This window comes from Chlamydomonas reinhardtii, chromosome 9 (genome assembly GCF_000002595.2).
Source record: "Chlamydomonas reinhardtii strain CC-503 cw92 mt+ chromosome 9, whole genome shotgun sequence".
Lineage (NCBI taxonomy): Eukaryota > Viridiplantae > Chlorophyta > Chlorophyceae > Chlamydomonadales > Chlamydomonadaceae > Chlamydomonas > Chlamydomonas reinhardtii.
The window spans coordinates 825382-844651 of NC_057012.1; the positions used below are offsets into that span (position 1 = coordinate 825382).

General features: G+C 64.3%; 3 protein-coding genes across 3 annotated transcripts in view; 1 reads left to right on the forward strand and 2 right to left on the reverse strand.

The window, feature by feature from the left end:
- The first annotated feature begins 1306 nt into the window (after positions 1 to 1306).
- Positions 1307 to 9380, forward strand: CHLRE_09g401850v5 (uncharacterized protein). The gene is made up of 5 exons (XM_043066045.1): positions 1307 to 2591; positions 2833 to 2993; positions 3128 to 3247; positions 3441 to 7907; positions 8037 to 9380. The coding sequence occupies exons 1-5, from the start codon at positions 1733 to 1735 to the stop codon at positions 8757 to 8759; spliced, it is 6330 nt and encodes a 2109-aa protein (XP_042920783.1). The 5' UTR covers positions 1307 to 1732; the 3' UTR covers positions 8760 to 9380.
- A 20-nt stretch (positions 9381 to 9400) lies between these two features.
- Positions 9401 to 17686, reverse strand: CHLRE_09g401800v5 (uncharacterized protein). Its single transcript, XM_043066041.1, has 5 exons — positions 16339 to 17686; positions 15936 to 16096; positions 15544 to 15663; positions 10748 to 15307; positions 9401 to 10624 (listed from the first exon to the last, which is right to left on the reverse strand). Exons 1-5 carry the CDS (start codon positions 17534 to 17536, stop codon positions 9902 to 9904), a joined length of 6762 nt encoding a protein of 2253 aa, XP_042920784.1. The 5' UTR covers positions 17537 to 17686; the 3' UTR covers positions 9401 to 9901.
- A 464-nt stretch (positions 17687 to 18150) lies between these two features.
- Positions 18151 to 19270, reverse strand: part of CHLRE_09g401750v5 (uncharacterized protein) — a 4776-nt gene continuing 3656 nt past the window's right edge. The window contains exons 11-12 of the mRNA XM_043066039.1: positions 18948 to 19078; positions 18151 to 18721 (exon numbers count right to left, since the gene is read on the reverse strand). Of these exons, the coding sequence (XP_042920785.1) occupies positions 18625 to 18721; positions 18948 to 19078 (228 nt within the window). The 3' untranslated portion in view covers positions 18151 to 18624. The remainder of the gene's footprint in view (positions 18722 to 18947; positions 19079 to 19270) is intronic.

Genomic DNA, 19270 nt, shown 5'->3' on the forward strand with positions numbered 1-19270 from the left:
GCAAAGGGAGAGGGCAGACGGTTTCGCCGCAAGCCGACAGTATCGAACCACGTGCCAGCCCCTCATGCCCGGCTGTGCCCCGCGATGGGCTGCCAAGGGGGAAGGGGGGAGGAAACAAAGTGCCAGACCCCATGCCCCGAAATCCCCCGGGACTCCCCTTGAGGGGACGACCCCTGGACGACCGACCCCCCAACGGACAAATCCTCGTTCTTGAGGGGTTAAGCCCCATCCACTTAATACCAAACTGGTGCGCCAATCGACTGCTCTTGACGCTGTGCCATTGGCGGTGCCGTTCTGAGACTGAGGTCACACGCGGGATCCTATCCTTGGAAATCCCCTCGACCCAGCCCATCCCGCGTTGAACTCTCTGCCAATTGATGTATGGACAGCGTGCATCGACAGCCTCGTTGAGCTTGACTTCATGCGCACCAGCGCTTGAGAGCCCCGCCACGTCAGTGCGCACGGGACATGTGCCGACATGTCCACGCCAGGACGCGCAAAGTCGCCCTCCCACGCTTTGTTTGTGCTTATGACGGCATAACGTGCATATTTGAGCCTTGTGATGCTGCGTGGCCTCTAGTGCTGCTTGTGGGGGCGCTTCCCGGAATCCGCCAGGATGGGCTCTCGAAACCCGGCGGACGCCCAGGGACGACGACCGACTCCCCAACTTTGGCGGCCCAGAACTTCCTCACCAGAGCGCCCCTGACAAACCATAAAGTACGACCTGATCCCGTCCCCCGCCCGGAAGTTGCTGTTCAAGATCTGCAGACCGTACGTGCTCACATGAAGCAGCATGCAGCATAGCGCGGTGTCGCCTGCGCGGGCGCATCAGGGAGCATAGCGCGGTGTCGGCTGCGCGGGCGCCAGGGCGCATGCTAGGGGCCACTACCTAACGTGCCCTGCATCCTCTTCTGCCGTCGATCCTCTCTCCTGTCATGGAATTGTTCTATTACATGATGCTTGCGGGGCACTTGCGGAACGCTAGTGGGGCAAGGGAATTTGTTTCCAAATTCCTCCCCACGCGCCAAGCCACGCACCGTATATTCAAAGAGGACGTGGCACTTGGCTATAGTTCCCCAAGGTACCATGCGCATCATTCATCCGGCAATTTCTTGACCAAGCCCTCGACAGCACCGCTGCTCCTGGGCCGGCCAGGGAAGGGCCCGCCTCTGCTGGGCCCCTCTGGGCCCGACATGCGGACACCTCATGTAAGTACACATGAATGCAACATGGCTTCAAGACGAGACGCACCCGCAGCCCGCTTATAGCAAACACATACGTAAACGGTGCTTGACCATGTAGTTCTACACCTCACGCGGCTTACGCGACTTGACTGACATTCATACAGCTGACATTACAACTGGAGACTGCAACTTCACCTTGCACGAGAGTTGACATGCCGCCATGCTTGGATAGAATCCGTAACAACGTGTACTAAATGAGCAAAGCCGCTCGAAAGGCGCAGGTTGGCCTGCAAGAGCCCTCACTGCCTGCGTTTTCAAGCGTCGGATTTACCGTATGTTGTATACTCTTGACGTTTTCGATTCTACAACCAGCAGCTGCACAAGCGCTATCACCAGCGGAGTTCATCACGCGCAAATGCGCGGCGAACACATTCTTCCCCACGGCAAACATTGTCCTTGCATTCTACTGTACTCTGTCAGATAACGTCACACTGGTGGCCGGCCCGGAGGCCAGTCTGCCAACACACTCTTCCTCCGTGATTCAGTCGATGGTCCCGGAAACGCCCGCGTCGCTGCACCTGTCCTCGCTCACCCGCGCCCTGGCGTTGCCATCCACCAGCCACCTGGAGCTGCGGGGACTGCTGGTGACAGGCGCAGCGCTGCCCACGGCGCCTTACCCCCTCCCGCCGGCCTCCTTCCTGGCCCTGTCCGCCATCCGCCTGCTCCCGGCCGCGGCGAGCAGCGGCAACGCCAGCAGCAGCAGCAATGCCAGCAGCAGCAGCCCCAGCGGTCCCCGACTGAGCCTGCAGGATGTTGTGATTACCACACCCTCCTGCGCGGCGCTGTCCCTGCACCAGGACTTTGCGTGCCGCGCCTCGCCTTCTCCCAACTTCACCGTCACCGCCAACTCGCTGCTTGTGCACCGCTTCACCACACCCACCGCCGACCTGACCAATGTGAGCCTGCGCTGCTCCGGCCCGGCCGTGCCTTTCCCTTGCCTGGCCGCGTCCGTGTCCTCGGGTGCGCAGCTGCTGGGGGCCATATCAGAGCTACAGGACGCCATCCAGAGCGGACTGCAGCAAACGTTCACCCCAGTGCCGGCATTCATTCACGTGGCGACCAGCTTTTCCCTGGTGCCGCCTGCTGAGGGGCCCGGCAGTAGCAACGGCAGCAGCAGCACTTGGGCGCCGCAGCCCGTGGAGGTAGTCATTCCACGGCTGGTCATCGGCGGCAGTAGCACCAATAGCAGTAGCAACAGCAACAGCAGCTCCTCACTTCCAGCAGCAGTGCTACAGCCTCCCGGTGCTGTGCCAGAGCTGGACCTGGCTGGCAGTGTGGGGCTGCTGGTGCTGCGGGCGGGGGCGGGTGTGGTGCTGCAAGACCTGGTGCTCCGCAGGCCGCCGCTGGGTGAGGACGAAGAGGAGGGGGCAGGGAGGGGCATGTGCGCGTGGGGCAGAGGCAAGGGCCTGCTAGCTGCTAATGGCCTTGGCGTTTGCACCTGTTGGCTCAGCACATGATGCGCTCATCAGCGAGCAGCCGCAGTACCAGCCGCGGCGGCAAGAGCAAAAATGGTTTGCCTGGATGCGCTGTGTCTTCGTCAAGTTGAGCTTCCCGCCGATGCTCCCACATTACCACACTGCTTTTACAGGCCCTGATAGCGCCCTGCCTCGTTCGCTGCTGCGGCTGCCGCTGTGGACGTTTGACTTCAACCGCAACATGCTGGGCTGGAGCAAGGGGGCCCTGCTGCAGCTCGCCGGCGGCGTGGTGGTCAAGGACGTGCCGCGGTCGGAGCTGGCCATGTACCTTTTGGTAAGAGCTGCTGGGATGGATGTCCAAGGGCGTTCCAGTGCATTGTTTGGGCGTTGATTGAAGTTCCAGCCCAACCTGAGGCCACGGGAGTTGGCGGGGCTGATCACCGTGGCCCTGTGTGTATGTGGCGACAGGACTCTGCCACGTCCGATGGCGCCACGGTCGCCGTCGCCGCAGCCGGCCTGCCGACGGCACTGAAGCCCTGGAAACTGGCGTGGGCAAGTGGCATATTCTGGGACACGCGGGCCGAGCCGGTGGGTGGCGTTGCTGTTGTGGCTTCAGGACGGTACGCTTGGTGGGCACGGACGGCTTAAGGCGAAAGTCGTGGGGTACGGTGTGTGGCGGTTGCTTCTGATTGTACTCTGTGGGCCGGCCGGCACGCAAGTGTCCGCCCACTCCCCACCTTTGAGACATATCATTGCGTCCCCTGGCTAATGAAATGCGCAGGTTCCGGGAACGCCCGGTGACGTGTGGGTGGATTGGTTCAGTGCCAAAAGCGCCATCATGACCCTCAGTGGCGTGCTGCTACAGCCGGAGACCTGGCTCTGCCCGGGCGGCAGTAGCAACAGTCATGACGGTGGCAACGGAAGTAGCAGTAATGCGACAGCAACAACTGCCGATGCTTGGGCGGCGGCGGCTTCGCCGGATACGGACTGCCTACGCCGGGAGCCGCTGTGGGCCGTGGTGCCAGCGGGCCTCAGCGTCAGCTGCACCCGTGCTGGCAGCAGCAGTGGCGGCAGCAACCGCGAGTGCACAAGCACAACTCAGCTTGTGATCCCGCTGGGGAACACACATCGTGAGCTTCCCGTTCTTCATGGCCTCCAGCCCCACGATCTAGACTGGGGACCTCATAGCTTTACCGGGTACAACGGCTACATCTTAAGAAGTCGCATCGCATCCCTCCGCGTCTGGCCGCTGCCTGTCCGCATGAGCGTTGTGTCAGACTACCCCGGTTACGAAATTATTCGTAATCAAGCGGTCCTGGCGGGCGCTCCGAACGCCGTGCGGGTGTTGGACCTGCAGCAGCTGATCAGCGCCTTGCGGTTGCCCACTGCGGCGGCGTTGGAAGGCCAGGTGGCGGCGGCGCTGGCGGTGGGTGGGCCTGAGGTGGCGGTGGCGGCAGTGGCGAGCGTCAGCCTGACGGTGCGGTCGCTGGTGCTTGCAAACCTGCCCAGCTCCAGCGGCTGCCGTGCGGGGCAGCAGGCGGGGTGTGAGGTGCAGCTTGCACGGTTGGCGGCTGCAGAAGCGGTTGCCGCCAGTGCCTCCTCTGAGGAACCCGGGGACCGCCACCGTCACAGGCGACAGGCGCTGGCGTCTGCAGATGCAGGTGCGGACGGCGCGACGCAGGGCATGCCCACTGCCCTCGCCAACTTCACCTCCTGCCTGTGGACATTGGAGTTTGACCGCCTCACGGCGTGGCACCAACTCACGGCAGGCGGCAGCAGCAGCAGCAGCAGCAGCAGCAGCAGCTCTGCTGCTGGCTCCTTGCGGCCTGCGGGCCTGCCGTACGTGTTCCTGGAATCGGTGGTGCTGCTACTGCCGGCGGCGGAGCTGCAGCTGCTGGCGGCGCTGTGGAGTTCACCTGACCGTGCTGCCGTGAGCGGCGCAGCCGCAGCGGTCGGCGGCGGCTTTGCTGAGCACCTGGCGGCGGCGCTTGCGGCGTCCTCAGCGCCATTGCCACAGCTGCCCGGGGCGTCGCCCTCCCTGGCGTTTGAGCGTTTCGTGTGGTGCGGACTGGAAGGTCTCAACGTGACGCTGACGTCTGCGGAGGATCCGGCATGGGGCGTGTCGGATGTCGGAGGCAGTAGCGGCAGCAGCAGCAGCCTTGTGCTACTGCCACTAGACGCCGCACTGCCGGCGCCGCTGCTACAGCTTCTAGCACCTCCCCCGCCCCCGCAGCCACCTAGGGGTGTCGGAGGAGCTGGTGTGCCGGGACTGCAGCCGTCAGCCACACCCGGCACCGCTGGCCCAGCACCGCTGGGAGGGCCACCTGGATGTGCCGCGACCGGCGCCTCTGACACGCAGGGTAGTGGTGGTGGCGGTGGCGGAGTGCCTGAAGGCCTTGCAGCTGTGAGTGACAGCAGGTTCAGCCCGGTGGCAGCAGTCGCGGGGGCAGCCGCTGCAGGCGTTGCCCTGGTGCTCACACTGGCCGGGGTGGTGGTTTGGAGGAGGAGGCGCCAGCCCCCGCCAGCGACCACCATTGCTCTTGCGCCACCATCGCCAAGAAAGGGTGATCCTAAGCATTTTTGCGATCTCAGCACAGCGGGGGAGAGCGCGCTGAGTGGCGGCAGTAGCGAGGGGGTGGATGCAGCAGCCATCGGCGGCACAGGCACAACTGGCATTATTTTGGTCACTGCAAGCAGTACCAGTTATAGTCAGCCTCGAGCCGGATTGCCGCCGCTGTCCACTTCCGACGTGCTCACGGTGGGCTCATGTCAGTCATGTGCAAACGGGGCTGGAGGAGTGCGTGCTGCTGCTGCCCGCCTGGCGGGCGGCTGGCCGCTCTCCGTATCCGTCAGCGGTACGGCTGCTACCGATGCGCTTGCTGCAGCTACTCCAGGAAGCAGCAGCCATCCTCCAATGAACTCAAAGCCCACGCGCATTGTGTGCGCCGTTAGCGTGGCGGCAGCAATCAGCAACGCTCTGTCCGGCTCGTGCTCAGGCATCGACATCGAACTGGCCGCAGCTCCTGCGTCTGCGGGCTCCCTACCGGAGGAGAAAGAGGCGGCGGGCGAGGTGGGCAGCAAGGACGCGTGGGCTGCCCCGCCAGCCGCTGGCACGGACCCCACCATCCGTGTGTCCATCACACCGCGCGCAATCGCCGATGCAGTGTCGGCCGTTGCTCCTGCTTCCGCGGGCGCAGGTGGGAACAGCAACAGCGCCAGCTACAGCCTGCGCCCGCCAGCAGCCTCGCCCGCCGGCAGAACGGCGCCGGCAGCCGCTGTGCAGGATGGCCTTGGTGGTGGTCGCGGCGACGGCAGCGGCGGCAAGCCGGGCACGCCACGGTCGGGCGCCGCCACGTCCTTCCAGAACGCCGCATCACGCCTCCGCGCGGTGCTATGGGCAGCTGATGGCGGCGGCAGTGACGGCGCGGGCGCTGCGGCTCGGGGCTGGGCCGGCGGCTGTGTGGCGTCGAGGCTTGCACTCCGGTTCAAGGACAGCGGTGCTTGCAGTGGCTCGGCTGGCGCTCCTGGCGCCGGGGACCCGCCCGCGCAGGGCCCGCTGTCGCCCCGGGCTGCAAGTGTGGCCCACCGGGCAGCCTCATGCGCGGATGTGCCGCTGCTACCGCCCGACTGCGCACCAGGCCCTGCTGTGGCTCTGGCAGGTGCGGCGGCGGCAGCAGCACGAGCTAGGTCAGCAGCATTCGGCAGGGCGCTTCAGGCCCCAGCCACAGGCGCAGCAGCCCATGCCGCCACTAGCGCTGCCCAGCAACGGCCCGCCTCTTCGACCAGCATCCCACGGGCCAGTGCCGCCAAGGACCGGGGCGTGCTCGCCCGTGCACTCGCCGGCATCCACCGGGACATGCAGGCAATGCAGGCGGCGGTGGCGGTGGGTGGCAGCGGGACTGGTTCGGTTGTGGAAACGGCCGATGCCACCGCCTGGCGCGTCTCTGCGGACAGCGCGGGCCTGGCCTCAGCAGGCGCCGCCTGGGATGCCCACATTGCGGCGTCTTCTGCAGCAGCCGCTGCACCGTCAGAGCCCACGGTGGCTGACGTGCTGGCGCTGCCCTCTGCTGGTCTGGCGCTGGACCGGCCCAGCAGTGTGGTGCGGCATGCTCCTGATTGTAGGGCAGGCAGTGCATCGAGGGTGGGGACTGTGAGCCGGCCATCCAGTGAAGGTGGCAGCTGCAAACCAGCTGGGGGGCCCGGGTCATCCTCGGGCACCCAGCCCTCCAAGGGACCTGCCGACGTGCTCGCTACGCCCAGCACTCCAGGGATGCTGATGGAGTCCCTTGATGCCGGCCGCGGCGGCCCCCTGACTGGTGTGTCCATCACGCGCGAGCTGGGCCGCGGCGCACAGGGTGTGGTGTACGCCGGCACCTGGCGCGGACTGAACGTGGCAATCAAGAGCTCGCTGCTGCACCGCAGCTGCCATGCTGGCGCTACTGCCACTGCCGGCAGCGCTGCTACAGCCGGTGCTGGGCTGGACCCGGGCATTGCACAGGCAGTGCAGGAGGCTGCGATCAGCGCGGCTGTGTCGCACCCCAATGTGGTCGCCACCTACACCTACTCCCTGCAGCAGCTAGGCGCCGGCATGGGTGCCAGCACTGGAGCTGATGCGACGTATAAAGTTTCAGCAAGCCACACAGCACGTAGATCATCCGGTACTGTGCCGTTTGAATCGTTTCTCAGCAGCAGCTCAACTGATGGCAGCTGTGGCGAAGCGGAGGCTTGGAAGCTGACGCTGGTGCAGGAGTTGTGTGACGCCAACAGCCTGCGGCACTGCCTGGCGACCGGGCGACTGGTGCGCGCGCGGGCAGTGCGGGTGCAGCAAGCACAGCCTCCGAGCGGTATCAGGCTCGCAGGCAGCGGAACTGGCGTTGCAGCATCGCTTGAGTGGGCTCCCTTACTCATTCCCATCAATCGCGCTAGCAGCACCAGCCAGCAGCCCTACCCCAAACTCAGCACTGGGACAAGAGCTTTGTCATCACCCCGGTGTGCGTCTGCGTTGGGCCCACTGCACCCATTCGTGGTTGGCTCGTGTGGCGAGGGCAGTGCAAACACTAGTATGACGGTCATTCACAGCCGCCATGATGGCGGCAGCAGCAGCGGTGCTAAGCCCGAAGGCACGGGCACTCGCGCTGAGCGTGCCGCTGCCATGGCCGACGGCGGCCAATCATCCAGTGCGGACTCACAGCAGCTGCAGGCACCTGCGCCGCTGTCTGTGGAGGTGATGCTTTCGGTAGCACTTCAGGTGGGTGGTATGTATAACATGTGTGTCCGTATGGGCGCATGCTGAGATTGCGAGTTCCGCAATGTGCATTCACACAATACGATGTTGCATTACATCTTCCGTTTCCCCCACCTTCCTGCTTGCTTCCAGGTCGCGCGCGGCCTGGCGCACCTGCACGAGCGCTCCATCGTGCACGCAGACGTCGGCTCAGCCAACGTGCTGCTGCAGACCACCGACAGCGGCGCTAGTCGGGGCTGCATGGGGCAGGGCGCAAGTGCAGTGGGTGGCGCCCGCGCCGGCACCTACCTAGCTGCACCAGGCATGCTGGCTGGCCCTGGGGAGGTTAGGGCACTCCCGCACCACGCCGGCGCACACAGCAACCTTGGTGGCAGCGCCCTCAGTGAAGCCGGCCCCTCCGACCCGTACACCTACGGGTACGTGGCCAAGGTGTGTGACTTCGGCCTGAGCGGGCGACTGGACGTAGACGCAGGCGCCACGCACATCAGCGGCCCCGCACGCCGCTCCTCCGCCTACTCAGCGCCTGAGCTGGTGCGCTGCGGGCGAGCAGGCCCCGCCAGCGATGTGTATGCACTCGCGGTGGTGCTGTGGGAGCTGGCGTGGGGTGCGCCGCTGCCTGCACTGCTGGTCCGTCCTGAGGGTGCGGGCGTGCGGGAGTGGCTGACACGTCAAGACCTGGTGGACCCTGCGGCGGCGGAGGCCCTGCCGGCATCTCTGCTACCGTGGCCAGCGCGCGCGCCTTCTGGTTATGTGTCTCTGGCCGGGGAGTGCCTTGCGGCGGCGCCTGCAGGACGGCCGTTGATGCGTGTGGTGTGCGTGAGGCTGCAGGAGATGTTGATGATGATGGCGCAATGAACGACGCACACACATCGGACATTGGGACGGCATGAGGAGGCGAATTGGCAGGATTGCTACATTCATTGCAAGGCGGGAAGCTCTGGTCAAGTAAGCATTCATAAACGGTTCATCAAGCATATGTGGTGCTTGCGCAACGGGGCCTGCCCGAGCTATTTCGTAGGTGCTGAGAAAGTGTTGAAAAGATTGTAAAAGCATATGTGATTGCGGACCTTATTGCTGTGAATGGGTAGGTCTTGGTGCACCTCCTGGTGCTCTGAACCCTTTGCAGGTGTTGTTCAGGCGTGGCTCTGTGTCCAATCGTGCCATGTTAAAGCTGGGATTGGTCGGCAACATGCCATGTGCGGTTTATGACGTTTTGTCACCGGTTTTGCATGGCTCTGCACTTCTGCGCACGGACAGAACAGCCACATATGACACTTTGTCAACTACCATAGCATGGCACAATTAGCCCGTGCTTGCCGGTGCTTTGCAATGCCCGCATTCTAGCGGCGACTACCGTACTAACAGAAGCCAATGTTGAGGGCCTGAGACAAGACTTGAAGCCTGCGGACGAGTTGCCGCGTTGTGCCTGTACCGCATTCCGCCATACAGTACTGTAACAACCACAATGTCCAACTGTGAGCTGTGCAAGTGTGTGCGACCCTCACAACCGTTATCCCACAACATATACTCGTAATACTTCTTCTCAGAAGCGTGGAAAAATGGCCTTATGAGGAATCCACCATTCGAAGACATATTAAGTAAGCGCACGCGTCTCCATTGCTCGTCACTGCTGCGGTACCCACGACAACTCCGTCACTCTCTAAGTATTGCACTCTCTATTGCACTCTCTATGTCTTCCTCAGCTGCATAGCAGCACGATGCCGTTCGTAGTTCCAAATCACCATCATAATTTACAGCACCGCCGGAAAGAGTTCATACTTTGCTTTTAAGTCCAAAATGACCCATAGTACGGTATACAATAAGTTGCCATCAATAAGACCATGCAATGCACACGGCTGCGCGAAGCAGCACAATGTCAGGATACCCACCAGACCTGTTCGAGCGTGCTGGTCTGATCCCCTGCCCGATTCTCATATTCGTCAGATGTCCTGAGAAGTAAGCTTTCGTCTGTCCAAACTGTCCTGCTCATCATTCGTTCATTGCACCATCATCAACAACATCTCCCGCAACCTCACGCACACCACACGCATCAACGGCCGTCCTGCAGGCGCCGCCGCAAGGCACTCTCCAGCCAGAGACACATAACCAGAAGGCGCGTGTGCTGGCCACGGCAGCAGCGACGCCGGCAGGGCCTCCGCCGCCGTAGGGTCCACCAGGTCTTGACGTGACAGCCACTCCCGCACGCCCGCACCCTCAGGACGGACCAGCAGCGCAGGCAGCGGCGCACCCCACGCCAGCTCCCACAGCACCACCGCGAGTGCATACACATCGCTGGCGGGGCCTGCTCGCCCGCAGCGCACCAGCTCAGGCGCTGAGTAGGCGGAGGAGCGGCGTGCGGGGCCGCTGATGTGCGTGGCGCCTGCGTCTACGTCCAGTCGCCCGCTCAGGCCGAAGTCACACACCTTGGCCACGTACCCGTAGGTGTACGGGTCGGAGGGGCCGGCTTCACTGAGGGCGCTGCCACCAAGGTTGCTGTGTGCGCCGGCGTGGTGCGGGAGTGCCCTAACCTCCCCAGGGCCAGCCAGCATGCCTGGTGCAGCTAGGTAGGTGCCGGCGCGGGCGCCACCCACTGCACTTGCGCCCTGCCCCATGCAGCCCCGACTAGCGCCGCTGTCGGTGGTCTGCAGCAGCACGTTGGCTGAGCCGACGTCTGCGTGCACGATGGAGCGCTCGTGCAGGTGCGCCAGGCCGCGCGCGACCTGGAAGCAAGCAGGAAGGTGGGGGAAACGGAAGATGTAACGCAACATCATATTGTGTGAATGCACATTGTGGAACTCGCCGTCGCGGCACATATCAACACGCATATTACACATACCACCCACCTGAAGTGCTACCGAAAGCATCACCTCCACAGACAGCGGCGCAGGTGCCTGCAGCTGCTGTGAGTCCGCACTGGATGATTGGCCGCCGTCGGCCATGGCAGCGGCACGCTCAGCGCGAGTGCCCGTGCCTTCGGGCTTAGCACCGCTGCTGCTGCCGCCATCATGGCGGCTGTGAATGACCGTCATACTAGTGTTTGCGCTGCCCTCGCCACACGAGCCAACCACGAATGGGTGCAGTGGGCCCAACGCAGAGGCACACCGGTGTAATGACACAGCTCCTGACCCAGTGCTGAGTTTGGGGTTGGGCTGTTGGCTGGTGCTGCTAGCGCGATTGATGGGAATGAGTAAGGGAGCCCACTCAAGCGCTGCTGCAACGACAGTTCCGCTGCCCGCGAGCCTGGTACCGCTCAGAGGCTGTGGTTGCTGCACCCGCACTGCCCGCGCGCGCACCAGTCGCCCGGTCGCCAGGCAGTGCCGCAGGCTGTTGGCGTCACACAACTCCTGCACCAGCGTCAGCTTCCAAGCCTCCGCTTCGCCGCGTGCCGCCTCCGAGTCAATACTGAGCTGGGAGGTATCCTGACTCGGCAACAATGACGCGCCTTGCGTCCCAACACCCATGCCGGCGCCTAGCTGCTGCAGGGAGTAGGTGTAGGTGGCGACCACATTGGGGTGTGACACAGCCGCGCTGATCGCAGCCTCCTGCACTGCCTGTGCAATGCCCGGGTGCAGCCCAGCAGTGGGGGCAGCACCGGCTGTAGCACCGCTGCCGGCAGTGGCAGTAGCGCCAGCATGGCAGCTGCGGTGCAGCAGCGAGCTCTTGATTGCCACGTTCAGTCCGCGCCAGGTGCCGGCGTACACCACACCCTGTGCGCCGCGGCCCAGTTCGCGCGTGATGGACACACCAGTCAGGGGGCCGCACACGCCGCCGCTTCCGCCCTTGCACACGGAACCGCCAGCAGCGGAGTCGCCGCCACCGAGCGAAGTGAGGAACGGAGCAGGGGCAGTCGCAGACACCGCCGCCGAATCCTCGGCGGCCGGCGGCAGGGGGGCGCTAGCTGCCGTGAAGCTGGTGGGCGGCATCGGGCCGCCGTCACTTGAGCTGGCCAGGTGTGACCTACCTCGCAGATCCCCCGAGGTGCTGGGCCCGGCGTCTTCGTCGCACCCTCCTCCCGCTTCATTCACCGCCACCTCCACCGCCGCCTGCATCGCCTGCATGTCCCGGTGGATGCCGGCGAGCGCGCGGGCGAGCACGCCTCGGTCCTGCCGCTGTGCGGCTGCTGAGACAGAAGCTGCGGAGGCGGATGATACCGCCGCCTTGGTGGTGAAGGGCGTCCGCCCCGTCCCTGCCGCTGCCGCCGATGCCGGTCCTGCCCCCGCCACTCCAGCCGCTGCTGCCACAACCCCGGCACCTGCCTGCACCTGCAGTGACCGCCGCTGCACGCCCGAGCCCGGGCCCGCTCCGGACGCACCTCCTTCCCCAGCGTGCGTGGCGGTGACAGCCGACCCGCTTGCGCCCTGCCCGCGCGCACCCGCTGCCCCACCGCCCCTGAGCCGCATGGCCACCATAAGGGCCATACCGCCGGCCGCCCTAAACGCAGCCTCGGCGCCGCTGCTTGCTCGCCCAAGCTGTGGCCCCACAGGCGACATGGGGATCTGCACGCCACCTGATACTGCCTGGGACGTGGCGTGCAGGTCCGCGGCACCATCCTGACGCCCGCTGTCTGCCGCTGCATGGGCCGCACTGGTGGTGGTTGTCCCAGAGAGCGCCAAGGGAGTGGGCATGGGCCTCGAAGGTGCCTCGCCAGTGGTGCTTTGCCCCGCGCCCCACAGTGCCGCCCGAAGCCGCAAAGCCGCCAGCCTGATCGAACCCGCGGCGGAAGCAGGTTGCCGCGGCGTTTCCGCCCGGCTGCTGCCATTGCCCCCACTGCCTCCAGTGTAGATGCATTCACAGTCGCCAGCGGTGCCGGGTGCGCCTGCCGCCACCAGCACCTGCGTGCCACACTGCCGAGCCGCTGCCACTGTCAATGTCACTGATGAGGCCCTCTGCGCGGCTGCTGGTGCCTGCGCTTGTGGCACCGCTGGCACGTGGGCAAGCAGCTGCAAGTGCTGGCCGTGGCGGCGTACGGCGGTGGCGCTGCGGTGCACGCCGTGCGCCGAGCTGGAAGCAATGCCGCGGCTGCCGCCTGCACCGGCGCCATGCTCCACAACCCCCGCACCCGTGCCAAGCGGCAGCCGCACCCCAATCGCTGCTGCTGGCACTGGCGTGGTCATGCTGGCCTGCGTGTCGACGGACGCCGTGCCTGCTGCCAGCAACACGGCGCTGAGATCTGCTGAAGAGTCGGGAGACCCTGCAGCGGGCGTCGGGTCGCTACCACCAAGGTTGCCGGGCTGCGCCGGGGCTGCGTCGCCAGCAGCGCCTCCTTTAAGCGGCTGCAGGCCGCTCCCACTGCCAGCGGCGGCCGCCGCCGTAACAGCCCCGCGGCTGACGTCAACGCTAGCCGCTGCGACTGCAACCACAATTGTGCTGCCGGCAGCCAGTTGGCAGTCGACAGCAGCGGTGCCCCTTGAGGACCCAGTGTCCGCACTTGAAAGCGGCGGCGACGGGCGGCCAGTGATGCTGGTGATGGGGAAGCCAGCATGCTCGCCGCCTTGGGCGCGGGGCTTCCCGCCGCACCTCCAGTTGCTGTCGCCGCTGGCGTGGCTGCCGTGTTGGCTGCTCTCCTCTGAAAGAGCGTCCTGGCTAGAGCTGCAAGATTTCTGGGCCTTGGGCGGCTTGAGACACGCGTTATCTGCTGCTGAAGGCGGCGGCGCGTCCCGCAGATGGCTGCGCCGCCGCCACAGCAATAGTACAACCACAGCACCCACCAGCGCCGCCAACGCTGCCGCCGCGGCGGCGGCTGGGACCGTGACGTTGACTTCAACGCTGCTGCTGCTCTTGCTGCTGCTGCCTGTCTGTGTGCTGCCACCATGATCTCTGTCGCCGGCGCCGCCGATACAGTAGGATGCGTTGGCGGTGCCATCACTGCCACAACCGGAGGCATCCGCAGCTGGGGAAGTCGGCATGTCTATGGGCGGCGGCGTGGCGGCTGGCGGTGGCGGCACACCAGCGGAGACAACACCGCTGCCACTGCCGCCAGCGCCGCCGGGTAGCAACCCAAGCAGCCGCTGCGGCAGCTGCGCCGCCAGAGGCGGCAGCGCCAGGCTGCCGGGCTTGATGCCCCATGCCGGATCCACCGCTGACGTCAGCGTCACGTTGCGACCCTCCAGTCCGCACCACACGAAGCGCTCAAACGCCAGGGAGGGAGGCGCCCCGGGCAGCTGTGGCAATGGCGCCGAGGACGCCGCAAGCGCCGCCGCCAAGTGCTCAGCAAAGCCGGCGCCGACCGCTGCGGCTGCGCCACTCACGGCAGCACGGTCAGGTGAACTCCACAGCGCCGCCAGCAGCTGCAGCTCCGCCGCCGGCAGTAGCAGCACCACCGATTCCAGGAACACGTACGGCAGGCCCGCAGGCCGCAAGGAGCCAGCAGCAGAGCTGCTGCTGCTGCTGCTGCTGTTGCTGCTGCCGCCTGCCGTGAGTTGGTGCCACGCCGTGAGGCGGTCAAACTCCACTGACCACAGGCAGGAGGTGAAGTTGGCGAGGGCAGGGGGCATGCCCTGCGTCGCGCCGTCCGCACCTGCATCTGCAGACGCCAGCGCCTGTCGCCTGTGACGGTGGCGGTCCCCGGGTTCCTCAGAGGAGGCACTGGCGGCAACTGCTTCTGCAGCCGCCAACCGTGCAAGCTGCACCTCACACCCCGCCTGCTGCCCCGCACGGCAGCCGCTGGAGCTGGGCAGGTTTGCAAGCACCAGCGACCGCAACGTCAGGGTAACGCTCGCCGCTGCCGCCACCGCCACCTCAGGCCCACCATCTGCAGCCAGCGCCGCCGCCACCTGGCTTTCCAACGCCGCCGCAGCGGGCAGCCGCAATGCGCTGATCAGCTGCTGCAGGTCCAACACCCGCACGGTGTTCGGAGCACCCGCCAGGACTGCCCTGCTACGAATGACTTCGTATCCGGGGTAGTCTGACTCCTCGCTGATGCGGACAGGCATCGGCCAAACGCGGAGGGGCGAGACTTGGCTGCGGATCATGAACGCTGTGCAGGCGGGGGTTCGCCATGCGCCTGCGTCCAGGTCGCGAGGGAGCACGCCAATCGTGTCTGAGAGCTCCCGCGACACAGACGACAGCGAAACCAGCGGCCGCGCACGTGTGCCGCTGCTGCTGTGTACGGCCGTGTGCGCTGTTGCAGTATCGGTGCCGATGCTGAGGCCCGCTGGCACCACAGCCCACAGCGGCTCCCGGCCGAGGCAGCCCTCATCCGGCGAAGCCGCCGCCGCCCAAGCAGCGGCAGTTGTTGCTGTCGCATTAATGCTACTGCCGTTACCGCCGCCGTCACTGCTGTCACTGCTACTGCCGCCCGGGCAGAGCCAGGTCTCCGGCTGTAGCAGCACGCGGCTGAGGGTCGTGATGGAACTCTTGGAACTAAACCACTCCACCCACACGTCGCCGGGCGTGCCCGGAACCTGCGCAGCAGACAGCCAAGCAGGTGCAGGTGCGAGCTCTTTTTGTTACCTAGTCACTTCCGCCGAGGAAGACGGAAGCTCCGGAGAGGCAAACATCCTGAACACATACTGTATGTACCCACGCATGAACACACTGGTACCAACTATGCCGTCATCATCCAAGCCAACAATCACACACACACACACACACACACACACACACACACACACACACCATGCACTGCCATTCCACTTACTGGGTTGATCTGCTTGTTGAAGAACACGCCATTGTTCACTGCCAGCCGCCATGGCCGCAGCGCCGGCGGCAGTGCCGCGTTCACGGCATCAAGGTCCGTGCCGTCCGTCACGGCGTCGTCCTGTGTGTGTGTTGAGTTAGGGCAAATGACAAGCGTATGTACAAGCAAGGCGTCCGTCCTTACGGCACAGACATGCGCAGTACATACGATCACAACCATGTACCAATGTCGTTACATGCGCTACACATTCACACGCAGACAAAAGCCCACTCAGCAACCCAGCCATTGCTTAGCCCCGCCAACTCCCGTGGCCTCAGGTTGGGCTGGAACTTCAATCAACGCCCAAGCAATGCACTGGAACGCCCTTGGACATCCATCCCAGCACCTCTCACCAAAAGGTACATGGCCAGCTCCGACCGCGGCACGTCCTTGACCACCACGCCCCTGGCGAGTTGCAACAGGGTCCCCTTGCTCCAGCCCAGCATGTTGCGGTTGAAGTCAAACGTCCACAGCGGCAGCCGCAGCAGCGAACGAGGCAGGACGTCATCAGGGCCTGTGAAGGCAGTGTGGTAATGTGGGAGCATCGGTGGGAAGCTCAACTTGATGAAGGTCAGGCGCATCCAGACGAACCAATATTGCTCTTGCCGCCGCGTCTGGTACTGCGGCTGCTCGCTGATGAGCGCATCATGTGCTGAGCCAACAGGTGCAAACGCCAAGGCCATTAGCAGCAAATAGGCCCTTGCCGCTGCCCCACGCGCACATGCCCCCTCCCTGCCCCCTCCCCTTCGTCCTCACCCAGCGGCGGCCTGCGGAGCACCAGGTCTTGCAGCACCACACCCGCCCCCGCCCGCAGCACCAGCAGCCCCACACTGCCAGCCAGGTCCAGCTCTGGCAAAGCATCGGGAGGCTGTAGCACTGCTGCTGGAAGTGAGGAGCTGCTGTTGCCGGTGCTGTTGCTACTGCTGTTGATGCTACTGCCGCCGATGACCAGCCGTGGAATGACTACCTCCACGGGCTGCAACACCCGAGGGCTGCTGCTGCCGTTGCTACTGCCGGGCCCCTCAGCAGGCGGCACTAGGGAAAAGCTGGTCGCCACGTGAATGAATGCCGGCACCGGGGTGAACGTTTGCTGCAATCCGCTCTGGATGGCGTCCTGTAGCTCTGATATGGCCCCCAGCAGCTGCGCACCCGAGGACACGGACACGGCCAGGCAAGAGAAAGGCATGGCTGGTCCGGAGCAGCGCAGGCTCACATTGGTCAGGTCGGCGGTGGGTGTGGTGAAGCGGTGCACTAGCAGCGAGTTGGCAGTGACGGTGAAGTTGGGAGAAGGCGAGGCGCGGCACGCAAAGTCCTGGTGCAGGGACAGGGCCACGCAGGAGGGTGTGGTAATCAACACATCCCGCAGGCTCAGTCGGGGACCGCTGGGGCTGGGGCTGGTGACATTGCCGCTGCTGCTGGCGTTGCCGCTGCTCGCCGTAGCCGGGAGCAGGCGGATAGCGGACAGGGCCAGGAAGGAGGCCGGCGGTAGGGGGTAGGGCGCCGTGGGCAGCGCTGCGCCTGTCACCAGCAGTCCCCGCAGCTCCAGGCGGCTGGTGGCTGGCACCGCCAGGGCGCGGGTGAGCGAGGACAGGTGCAGCGACGTGGGTGTGTCGGCTGCTGTCGATGCTGGTCCCAACGTCAGGGACGGCTGTGCGGGTAGGGTCGCCTCCGGGCCGGCCACCAGCGTGATGCTCCCCGACCAGATACATGTGAAACTGATTATTCCATCAGCGCCCGCACTGTTTTGAGCTGCCTCGCCACAGTGGGACGTAATGAATGCTGTGGGCGACAGTGGCGAATCGCTCTCTGCTGCACCAATCGACGCACATAATAGCAACGTCAAGTATGAAATGGCTACTACTGGCGAAAGCTTGGGCTCCAAGGTCGACGTCCTCCTCCTTTGCCGGCTTCGCGACGCAATCCTCGTTCTAGGAGATGCAATGCTCTGCAGCATATGGTAATGAGCAGGCCATCTTACGTGCGCCAGGTGAGGCCTGGTCAACCCTTGTGTCATCGTGTGCGTCGAAGTCGAGCACTTCAGGACTTATTATGGCATATTTAGGCATCCACTTTTGTTGTCGCAAGGGAGTCACATATAGTCAAGTCCACACGGTCACGGCACGGTTTTGCGTGGGCAAGTGTGAGTCAAGGCCCACGCCCCATCGTGGCGGCGTGCCCCTGCGGAACTGCCCCGTCTACAACTTTGCGTCCCCCACTCCGCTAAGGCGGGTGCAAGCGTATGTGTGCACATGACAGTTGCTTGATTTGGTGGGTATTTGGTCATCCGGGGTTGCGCACACCTTCAGGAATTCGCGGCCCTGCCCACGGCCCTGCCCTTTACCCTGTTCCATGGCACACCCCAGCTCCGCAGCGCTGTGGATCGCCCCTTATGGACATAGAGCTACAGGTGCGAGTGAGACTCAGCGTGCTCCAAGGATACCCAACGAGGGGGAAGGGCGGTGCAGTGCCATACTCATTGACCTTCTGTACTGCATGCGCCTGCGGCTGGGCGACCGCCTAGAGGTCCGCCCGGGATATTCCTGGGAACGGGGAAGTGCTTTGTGTTGCGTATTGCGACAGAATACATGAAGTCGAGCTTTTAATGGGAGCGATTGCCCTTAGCATAGTACAGCTGGCTGCGGCAGGGAAACTAGCGTGGGGTACCGTATTGGTCGAACCCACCAAAGTTTTATGATGACTGCTCCCTAACCACAGAACCCATTCCATCAATCAATGAAACACATCACCGCGAGGCTTTGATAATCTTATCCATCTCGTTTAGCGTAGCCACTTCTATTCCTGGCGATCTGCCCAGTAGAGGCGCGCTAGAAACCGTCCTGCAAACCGCCGCACCATACACAAATTCCGTGACTTGCCCAGGCGGAGCTCACTATTCGGGCCTTTAACAGTGCCCCTCTTTCTAGCACAATTCAAGATGTAGTGAATCCCAGCCACACATGCTTCTATCATCTGTGCTTACAGGCACACCCAAGTGAGCAACCGAAAACGGTAGGTACTGTCGCGCCACCTCCAAACTCGCCCTTACTGCGCAGCAGACTGTGCCGGCTGCAAGGGCACCTGCAGCTGCGTGCCTGGCACAATGATGCCGCCGCGGTTGCCAACCTCCAGAGATCCATACCTGGAATGTTACAAATTCGTGGTTGCGGTGAGAAAGCTTGTAGATGACAGCGGCACAGTGACTGGGGTGGACTTGCTACCAGATCGAGCGACAGAGGGTTGCTACACGAATGCCTAGGCCGCAGCTGCCCGCCCACAGTAAACCGGACACATCTTCCCAAGGCCTGCACCCCCCCCCCAACACACACGCAGACACACACACACACACACATACACACAGTACGCACCTGGCCGCGAACACGGGCGGCAGCTCCCTCGCCCCGGGCACCGCCAGCCAAAGCCGCAGCAGGTGGCGGCGGCGCTCCGGCTCCGGCCAGTCCTGGAAGCCGGTGCGGTCGTGCAGCATGTTGTGGTTGTGCTGTGGGGTGGGGTTGAAGGGAGGGAAGAGGGAGGGGAGAAGGGAGGGGGGAGGGGAAAGGTTGTTTCTACCTTTCCGGACACGGTAAGCACTTCCGAAGCAAAAAGATATGTGGTACAGGACACGACAAAGGCACGCCGCACCCGCCCAAGTGCACGATATGCGGTGCCCATGCTCCCACCCAGTCCACCG

Excerpts from the sequence above, each read along its gene's own strand:
- CHLRE_09g401850v5 (XM_043066045.1), top strand. The coding sequence starts at position 1,733 with ATGGTCCCGGAAACGCCCGCGTCGCTGCACCTGTCCTCGCTCACCCGC. Across the intron at positions 2,592-2,832 it reads GCTCCGCAGGCCGCCGCTGG|GCCCTGATAGCGCCCTGCCT; the intron begins GTGAGGACGAAG and ends CTGCTTTTACAG. Across the intron at positions 7,908-8,036 it reads TGCTTTCGGTAGCACTTCAG|GTCGCGCGCGGCCTGGCGCA; the intron begins GTGGGTGGTATG and ends GCTTGCTTCCAG.
- CHLRE_09g401800v5 (XM_043066041.1), bottom strand. The coding sequence starts at position 17,536 with ATGCTGCAGAGCATTGCATCTCCTAGAACGAGGATTGCGTCGCGAAGC. Across the intron at positions 15,308-15,543 it reads TCAACAAGCAGATCAACCCA|GTTCCGGGCACGCCCGGCGA; the intron begins GTAAGTGGAATG and ends TCTGCTGCGCAG. Across the intron at positions 10,625-10,747 it reads TGCTTTCGGTAGCACTTCAG|GTCGCGCGCGGCCTGGCGCA; the intron begins GTGGGTGGTATG and ends GCTTGCTTCCAG.